Source organism: Euphorbia lathyris, chromosome 2, assembly GCF_963576675.1.
Source record: "Euphorbia lathyris chromosome 2, ddEupLath1.1, whole genome shotgun sequence".
Lineage (NCBI taxonomy): Eukaryota > Viridiplantae > Streptophyta > Magnoliopsida > Malpighiales > Euphorbiaceae > Euphorbia > Euphorbia lathyris.
This window is the reverse complement of record NC_088911.1, coordinates 133,396,726-133,406,545: the sequence shown is the minus strand read 5'-3', so window position 1 is coordinate 133,406,545 and position 9,820 is coordinate 133,396,726. Positions and strand designations below refer to the sequence as shown.

Here is a 9,820-nt window from a genome sequence, read left to right as displayed (position 1 = left end):
AACATAAGCCGAGAGTAAACACTTTAGCCACTAAAATTGTGTGAAATGAGTGAACTACCTATGGTGAGGTGTTTTACTTAGCGATCCCCTCAAGCTCGTTTAATTGAACATGTGTCCTTTTTATTAAAACATATGACCTATGATAATTGAAATGCGGCTTTTGGATATCGTGTCTCTACTTTGTATTTCCGAATGCATGTAATTACAGATGCTCGAAATTGTGTCAAGCACCTAGTCAAACCGGGAGGTTTTCTAGCTTGCTTGTGATTGCGGGTTTAGTTTTTTTTAGTTTACTTGGGAACAAGTAAAGTTTTAAGTGTGAGGAGGTTTGATAGGGGTCAAAAACCCCTATCTTTGGGTACGGTTATAGGACGGGTTTTAGCGTTATTTAGTTAATAAGCGAGCAATTCTCGCATTTAAATGCTTTTGTAGGGAAGTGATTTGACAACAAAATCCAGAGAAGTGAATGCAAATTCGAAAAGTTCGCCCAATGATGTTAATGCAAGAGCATTTTCACCAAAACCACCTTTTCCACATAAAGTCTGAAACAAGGACTATGATAAACAACTTTTTGAAATTTTTAGACAAACTTAAAAATTTACATATTAATTTGACATTTATGGTGCAATAACCCAAATTTCCAACTATGGTAAGTTTTTAAAGGATTTAATTTCTAAGAAAATAAGTTTGGAAGGTATTTCATCCATATTTTAACCGAAGATTATAGTTCAATCGTATCAAGTCATTTGCCAACTAAGTTAAAAGACCCTGGATGCTTTACCATCCCTTGTAAATTGGGAGATATCAAATTCCTAAGTTGTCTTTGCGACTTAGGGGCGAGCATTAACTTAATGCCATTGTCTATATTCAAAATTTAGGTCTAGAAGAAGGCATTAAACGTACTAATATGGTTTTGCAATTAGCGGATCAAACCACAAAAAAGCCATATGTTATAATTGAAGATGTTTTAGTAAAAGTCGATAAATTCATTTTTCCTATCGACTTTCTTATACTTGACTTTACATATGACGTTAATTGTCCACTAATTTTTGGCAGACCGTTTATGAACACGGGACGTGCATTAGTCAATGTGTCGGAAGGTAAAGTAATTTTGAGAATATGAGAAGACAAAATTGAGTTTAATATGAATAGAGCCATGAAATATCCTATGGAAGAATTCGTTTGTAGGAAACTTGATTTGGTTGATGAATGTCTTAACAATGTTGTTAAAGAGGAAAGTATAATAGAACCAATAATTGAAGAAGAAATGGAAGATAAGGCTCAAGAGCCTTTGATTCGTGATGATGGACCAATTCCACCCTCAGTTTTAAAACCGCCTAAATTAGAATGAAAAGAGTTACCCGACCATTTGATATAGGCTTTTCTAGGTGAAGGTGATACTCTACCTATAATTATCTCTAGCAAATTGACTATAGAACAAGAAAAAAGTTTGAAAGAAGTTGTTAGAAATAGGATAGGAAGTATAGGTTGGCAAATTTCAGACCTTAAAGGCATAAATCCCAGCATTGTAATGCATAGGATTCATTTAGAAGAAGGTAAACCCCCTAAAGCGGATATGCAAAGACGCCTAAACCCAAACATGAAAGAAGTAGTTAGAAATGAAATCACAAAACTTTTGGATAATGGAATCATTTATCCGATCTCGGATAGTGAAGGGGTTAGTCTGATCCATTGTGTACCAAAAAAAGGTAGGTATGATTGTAGTAAGAAATGGAGAAGGTGAGTTAATACCTATGCGAACCACCATCGGTTGGAGGGTTTGTATAGATTATAGGAACCTAAATAAGGCATCCAGGAAAGATCATTTTCCTCTTCCTTTCATTGATCAAATGATCGAAAGGTTAGCCGGTCATGCATTTTATTGTTTCATAGATGGTTATTTCAGATTCTTTCAAATTTACATTTACCCGGATGACCAAGACAAAACAATCTTCACATGTCCCTATTGAACCTTTGCTTATAGAAGAATGCCTTTTTGTCTATGTAATGCACCCGCAACGTTTCAATGTTGTATGAGTGCAATTTTTCCGTTTATGGAGATTCTTTCGATGCATGGTTTCAAAACTTAGATAAAGTATTGTCTAGATGTGAAGAAACAAACCTAGTACTTAATTGGGAAAAATGTCACTTCATGGTAGACGAATGAATAGTTTTAGGACATAAAATTTCTGAAAACGGATTAGAAGTGGAGAGAGCAAAAACTTCAGTAATAGAAAATTTACCCCTACCGACCACGATTAAGGGAGTAAGATCATTTTTAGGACATGCAAGTTTTTACAGGTGGTTTATAAAGAACTTTTCTGTAATTGCGAAATCACTTACTAATTTGCTTATGAAAGATTCTACTTTTGATTTTAACGAGGATTGTTTACAAGCCTTTAGTACGTTGAAAACCGCTTTAGTCAGTGCACCCATAATTGCTAAACACAATTGGGATTTACCTTTCGAAATTATGTGTGATGTAAGTGACTTAGCCGTATGATGTGTACTAGGTCAAAGGAAAGATAAGAAATTTCATGTCATATATTATGCAAGTAACACTGATAAACCGAAAAAGAAATGCTAGCAGTAGTTTTTGCATATGATAAGTTTAGGTCGTACTTGTTAGGGTCTAAAGTCATCATCATGTTGCTTTAAGATATTTGTTTGCTAAGAAAGCTGCAAAACCGCGTCTTATTAGATGAGTTTTATTATTGCAAGAATTTGATATTGAAATAAAAGATAAAAAGGGAGTCAAAAACCTTGTCGCCGATCAAATATCAAGATGATTTCCCCGATGAATATCTCATGCAAGTAAAGAGTGTAATAGCACCATGGTATGCGGATACAACTAATTACCTTGTTGCCATTATTGTTCCAGATGGATAGAATGCCCAACAAAAGAAGAAATTCTTTTCAGAAGTAAAAAAAATATTTTTGGAAAGATCCATTCTTGTTCAAAACATGTGGTGATGGAATGATTAGGAGATGCGTTAGTGAGTCAGAGTATAATTCTATAATGTTAGAATGTCACGCAAGCTCTTACGGAGGTCATAACAGAGTAAGTAAAGTTGCAAAGGTATTAGAATGTGAATTCTTTTGGCTTACTATGTTTAAAGATGTTCGTTCATTTGTTATCTGTTGTGATAAGTGTCAAAGAATAGGGAATTTAGGAAAGAAAGATGAGATGCCTCTCACGAACATGTTAGAAGTTGAAATCTTCGATGTGTGGGGAATTGATTTTATGGGTCCTTTTCCTCCTTCTTTTGGCAAGACTTACATTTTAGTAGTCGTAGATTATGTTTCAAAATGGGTTGAAGCAATTGCAACCCCGACCAATGATTCTAAAGTAGTTGTTAAGTTTTTAAACAAAATATTTTGTCGATTTGGAGTCCCTAGATTAATGATAAGCGATGGAGGTACTCATTTTATAAATCAAAGTTTTGAATCGCTTATGAAGAAATACGGCGTACATCAATGTGTATCTACTCCATACCATCCTCAAACGAATGGTCAGATTCAATCCACGTCTTAGATTCACTAAATCTATTAATTCAAACTCCATCTTATATCTCCATAAGTATCTCTGTTACAGCCTTTTTGGATGTGTTTATGAAAGTATAGTTCATGACACAGATTTATATGTTTTAGGAGATGTACTCCAAGGTAATATTGTGGATTCATCAAAAAATTTGATGGAATGTTTGATATCTATTTCACGTTCGAAGAATAAGAAGGTTTGGTATGAGAATTGAGTCTGTGGAATTATTCTGGGTGCCAAGGGCACAAATTCCGTTCCTTGGAGCGAGAATGAACCATTTCCCGTCCTTGATTTCGAATTCTTGGAGAATGAAGGACTTGTCAAACGAGAATTTTGTCTTGGTCCGCAGTTTCTTTCTTCACAGGAAAGATAAATAACAGGTCAAGCAAAAATAAATCGGGCTCAAGCACGAGGCATTACCATCAATAGGGATGAAGTTTAGACTTAGCTTCTTTTGATTGTGTTTAAGTGTGTTTATAAATAATTGTTTGTAAATATGTCTTGATGTTTAGCTTACATATTTTCAGTTTTTTTAAAAGTCTATATATGTTCCAATATCAATGAAATTATCTTTTTATGATATCAATGAAATTATTTTTTTATGAATTTTTAGTTTAAGGAAAGCCCTTATGGCTAACCTTTTATTTAATTTTTCAGTTTTGATTTTAAAATTTTTCAGGTATTAAATACCATTAATGGAACATTAGTGCAAGAATAAATAAATTTAACAAGTTGAAAATATCAATAAATGGAGATTTTTGTGTACAGCTCAAAGAATCTCTGTTGAGATTTTCAATATCTCTAGACGATCAGCAAGCAGGGGAAGTCATGAAGAATTTTTCTCCCTGAAAAACATCTATCGCGATCGAGATTTTAGGAATCTCGATCGCGGCACGATTATTTCAGGCCGAAAATTTGCTGAATTTTGACACATATTCCTATTCCAACTTTCAATTAAAAACCTTTTCTTCCTCCACACTAACTACACATCAACCTCCTTTAAATTCACCTCACTTTTCACCAATCACTCTGCCAAAAACCCCTTCAGATGACTGTTAAAAACCGTCATCCCGCAAGATATAAAATTGTCACGGGGCTCGCTGCCGTCTGTTGATGCTTCAGATGGCGGTCACGTTCTGTCATCCGTAATAGCCTCACATGACAGCGACCAAATAGCAACATGTCATCTAACCACTATTTATATACGAATTATCTAATAACAACTGTCACAGAATATATGTTCTCATGACGCCATTTTTAAATAATATGTCAAAATATTAAGTTAAAATGGAGGTGTTATGTTAATGTTATGACAGTTTTTGTTTTCTCGACTGTCATCATAACGTAATTCACATGATGTAATTTGTATTAGTATGGCAGTTTGTTATCAATTCTGTATCATTAGATAGAAAGTAAGATGCCATTTTCTTATAAGAATGTGCAAATAACCTTTATATATGACAATAAACTTGTACATATGTGAAGATCACAATCCTAACCAAAGGTTTCTCATTACAAAACTAACATTTAACTATATAAGAAGCCTAAACACCTAAACGTTAAACCTCCTGACTTGTTATGCCCATTCTTTGCATGTTTCCTTCCATCATTTTGCTCCCCGCAACATAAAATACACAAGTTAATTGAATGTTAGTGCTAAGTGCCTCTATTGTGCCACACACGTTAATAGCCTAATTAGGGCCATTATATGTAATTCATATTGACATAAACTGAGGGTAAGAAGCAGCTCATTATAGATGCATGAAATTCGGATAGCTCATCATCTGCAGTTTATTGAAAATAAAGTAATTCCTACCATAGAAAGATATTTTCTGTTGAGATCGAGAGGAGAAAAATAAAGTTAAAAATAAGTTAATAACAGAAGATCCCAAGCTACCATGCACCAACCATATCTGTAGGCATATGCATAAAATTAAAGGCTGCCCAACGAACCCGAGAGTGATCATCTTGAAACGACGTCAAAAGCATATTCACAACTTGATTCAAATAGTCTCCCATCATTATCTGTAGAGATGAGCTTATTAAGAAGTTGTTCAACTCAATTTATAACCATCAGAAAATAACTGCAATCAAAATAAATGTAAAGGATTGACTTTTCTACTGAAATGTTAATGCTTCAATGATTTAAGCAGAAGAAGTCTGTGTTCATAAAGTATGTTAGTTGATCATCAAGAAATAACAGTACAAGGCAAGACACTCAAAAGAATTCAAAAATCCCCTGTTTCCTTTTCCTTTTCCCCTCGACATAAAAGTGTGTCTGCAAGAGGGAGTTCTAAGTAATAAAAACAATCAATTTCAAGAGTATCAATTTGGGCGTCGTCTCTAACATGAAAACACTATTATAAATAGTTGTATTTCTATTTTATGAGAAACAATCAACCAATTCAAGGGAAAACAAGGACTGATTAATCATACAGGATATGAAAATTTCATTCACCTTAAAGTTTTCCTTAGCTTTGATTTCTTGCATCTGTTTGGCAGCTAATCTCTTAGCTTCTACAAGATCAACCATGATCACCTCTTTTCCTGAACTTCCTTTTGCTGTCACCTACATGATACTAAAGGGAAAAAAAGGCAACAAAGTATCCATTTCGTTCATTATGAACCGTGTCACATAAACGATGCCATATTAACACAACATACGATAAATTCAAGTAACATAATACACAATTTAGCATGCTACAAATGATGAGTATAAATTGAGACAATGAAGTGGACCGCCATTCTTTGCTGCTAAAATGATCATTATGAGCGAACAGCTTTAAACAACTTTTGGTTTCCATGTCCCACAGTCAAACTGTATTGTCCATTGAAGATGAAAGCATCAGCTATAAAAGTACCAAAGGAAAAACAAAGAAGAATTCAATGAACTGTATCATATCAATAGAAGTAGCAAAAATGAGAATTGTAATACTGAGAACGCTAACCTAAGATATAGACCATGACAAATGCAGAACATCATCAAGATGATCAACGAAAGAGAACAATGGTTTTTCTATTTTTGGGAATGAATTATGGATGTTCTATTTTGCTGGTAAATAAAATGTAGTTAGATCCAAAAAAAGGCATCCAAGATTGAACCGCATAATTCATAAAGTTTTGAATTGAAATACTCTGATGGCCGACAGTTATGTAAATAGGAATGCAAATGCTCTCCATGCTTAGAATGGGATCTAAAAGGCACAAACACCTATTAAAACCCCAAAGTGGGGTTTTTATTCAGCTAATAATCTAAAATGAATATGCATCCAATCACCGAATTAGGAGAGGAAATGTATGAATGTATATGAGAAAAGAGATAGATACATACTCAAAGTTGCATCAATAGTTTCATTGGCAAAAGCTTCTAAGTTTGAACCCTTTTTGTAACGACTTGGTCTGGAGTGGGTGGCGCCGGGGTAGAAGGCCTGAGCAAGGAGCGGTCCAAAGGGATGGGGATGGGGGCAGGAATGAACTGAATCCCATATCGGAAATGGAGAGAGAGTGATTGGGACTTATAAACAGGTGATGTGAATCCAATACATGCAGACGCGTTTTAAAGCCGTGAGGTCCAAGGTGTTGGATTTGGGCCAGAGCGGACAATATCTACATGGTATTGGACCAGGGTGTTACAATTGGTAACAGAGCCGACTATCCACGTACGATGTGTGGTTCGGGGACGAACCAAGCGGAAGTTGGTGGGCCTGTAACGACCCGGTCCGGAGTGGGTGGCGCTGGGGTAGATGGCCTGAGCAAGGAGCGGCCTAAAGGGATGACGATGGGGACAGGAATGAACTGAATCCCACATCGGAAATGGAGAGAGAGTGATTTGGGCTTATAAAGAGGTGATGTGAATCCAATACATGCAGACGCGTTTTAAAGCCATGAGGCCCAAGGTGTTGGATTTGGGCCAGAGAGAACAATATCTACATGGTATTGGACCAGGATGTTACAATTGGTATCAAAGCCGACTCTCCACGTACGATGTGTGGTTCGGGGACGAACCAAGCGGAAGCTGGTGGGCCTATAACGATCCGGTCCGGAGTGGGTGGCACCGGGGTAGAAGGCCTGAGCAAGGACCGACCCAAAGGGATGGCGATGGGGGCAGGAATGAACTGAATCCCACATCGAAAATGGAGAGAGAGTGATTGGGGCTTATTAGTAAGATGTGAATCCAATACATACATCGAAATGGTATTGGACCAGGGTGTTACACTTTTCCTGCACAAATGGTATATAAGAGAAAACTTGTTGTTCGGATTTCTCAAGAGAAAGGCAATATAGTGTTTATATTCAAACATTCTACTCATAAGTGCAAGTTCAATTGAAAAGAGACCTTCCAAATTCTTCAGCTGAGGCACAATCATTATGCAGAAGTTATCACAGATCGATATGTTCAAATGAGATGAACACGACTTATAAGAACTCAAACTGTGTGGTACTGAGTGTATGCATAGGATGAGAGATGAAAAGAATAGCATTCACCTGCTCTTAATGTCTGCTTCTCTTCGTCCGAGCCTAGGAGTATCAGCTGTTAAGACAATAGCCTTATAACCATTCCTTTCAGCTCTCTGCACTAAGTTAGCTGCTATATCCAGCCTTTTATACACCTAATCGTAGATGAAAAACTATCTGTAGTTTAGTTCTTTCAAGGACATAAGACTTCGAGAATGAGAAAACCGAAAAGAATTCAAGTGAGGTCAAGTACATATAGTTGAAAAAACCGAACATCATTACAACTAGCAGCAACTTCCTCCAAATTGCAGGAAGATGAGAAGGATAAAACCTAAAAATGTTGAACATAAGAATTCCTTATGAATCACCTTGAGCGCAAAAACACTATTTCGAATGAATACCATTATGGTGTTGCCGGAAGCTGCTGCTCGAGCAGTAGCAATCTCTCCTGTGCAAACCAGAAAAGCCTGTTAATTCAAACATATAACACATATGATTAGAATTTAGAACCATTCAGTGAGAACTTAAAACCTTAAGGGTGTGCTAGCTCATGCATAGCAGTTGGAGCTATCATTATAGGTGATGAAATGGTGCAGAAAATCTCTTCTCAATCACTCATCCAATGGGTTTCCAAGAAATTGAACAAGTTCCTGCTATTTCCTCCATTTTATGCTCTTCTGATACTTCCAATTTGCACTACCAAACTGGTAATTATATATATGCATGCCTTACCTAGCTACATGCCGCATTTTCTTTCCTCTCAACTTGCCAATTTTTAAAATCTTAGCTATATATATAGGTCTAGCTTGTCTAGGTTTTATAAGAGTTTGAACTATGTAGTAAGTATCTTTTAAATTAATGATTTATTATGCTGAAAGGTTGTTCTTTTCCATGAAAAACAATGGTCCCCTCCCTCTTTTCTCTATTTTTAAACTACCTAGAAAAATTCCTCCCCAAATCTTTACTCCTTTAATTATTTATGTGTCTACAACATCACCAGGTTAAAATTTCAGACATATAAAATCAGGGCTTGCTTCATTATAATATAAAATATGTTGAATGTTGTTTCAGGGTTCATAACAGTTTTTATCAATGGAGTGCAAACAGAAGTTCCAAGAGGACCGCTGGATATGGAGAAATCAATCAACAATAATTATAAACAAAACCCCCCAAATTCAATAAATTAAGGTTAGGGTTTTAAAAAAGTGCGGTCATACCACCACCAACATAGCTAAATGGAAAACGTATTAGAGGTCTAGGAACAAACCTCAGGCCCAAAAAGCAACATTCCACTTTTTGATTTCAGATCGCTTAGGTTTCTCGGCGGAAGAAGAAGGTCTGACGATGCTCGAACTGCGTTCACTAGCTGGTACCATGGTCACATGGAACATAAACCCCTAGCCTGAAGAAATTGATAGAGATGGGAGATGGAAGGCGAATGAGGTTTACATTGAGGATATCGATATTTTTAGGTTTTCTGAGAGAGACAATGAAGAATGAAAGAGGAGAGAACAACCTAAAGAGAGAAAAGGGGGTAAAATCGTATATTTGGAGTTTTGGGCGCGCCTTTAATTTTTGATACTTTTTGTTCCGCCCGTGAAAGTTAGAAAATTTTAGATTTTTTGTTTACTCGCAAGAATGACAGTTCAATTTAATAAGTGTCATCTGATGATTAAGTGACTTTTTAATCAAAATCACATTTCTTTGCGGTGACAGAAGACTGTAATTGTAGCGTCATATGAGAAGCAAGAGCGTTTTTAATTAAGCGTTCAGATGACAGAATTTTAAAATACTGTCGCAAAAAAATATCAGACGACACGAAAA

The 9,820-nt window shown here is 35.9% G+C and overlaps 1 protein-coding gene across 10 annotated transcripts; it reads right to left on the bottom strand.

Annotated features, from left to right (window-relative positions):
* Window positions 1-5,022: 5,022 nt before the first annotated feature.
* LOC136219993 (peroxisomal (S)-2-hydroxyacid oxidase GLO4-like) lies at window positions 5,023-9,493 on the bottom strand. 10 transcript variants are annotated; one of them, XM_066007630.1, is made up of 6 exons: window positions 9,264-9,493; window positions 8,398-8,463; window positions 8,250-8,327; window positions 8,027-8,151; window positions 6,000-6,390; window positions 5,023-5,566 (listed from the first exon to the last, which is right to left on the bottom strand). In XM_066007630.1, the coding sequence occupies exons 1-5, from the start codon at window positions 9,282-9,284 to the stop codon at window positions 6,387-6,389; spliced, it is 294 nt and encodes a 97-aa protein (XP_065863702.1). In that variant the 5' UTR covers window positions 9,285-9,493; the 3' UTR covers window positions 5,023-5,566; window positions 6,000-6,386. The 10 variants fall into 10 exon arrangements, 3 of the variants coding, with proteins under 3 accessions (XP_065863702.1, XP_065863700.1, XP_065863701.1); XM_066007628.1 differs by having other exon boundaries at window positions 6,000-6,359; XM_066007629.1 differs by lacking the exon at window positions 8,250-8,327 and having other exon boundaries at window positions 6,000-6,359; window positions 8,365-8,463.
* Between the last annotated feature and the right edge of the window lie 327 nt (window positions 9,494-9,820).

Coding starts and splice junctions, on each gene's coding strand:
- LOC136219993 (XM_066007628.1), bottom strand. CDS start 9,284: ATGTTGCTTTTTGGGCCTGAG. Junction 8,328..8,397: donor CTTCCGGCAACACCATAATG/GTATTCATTCGA, acceptor CAACATTTTTAG/GTTTTATCCTTCTCATCTTC. Junction 6,360..8,026: donor GAAGCAGACATTAAGAGCAG/GTGAATGCTATT, acceptor TGGACAATACAG/TTTGACTGTGGGACATGGAA.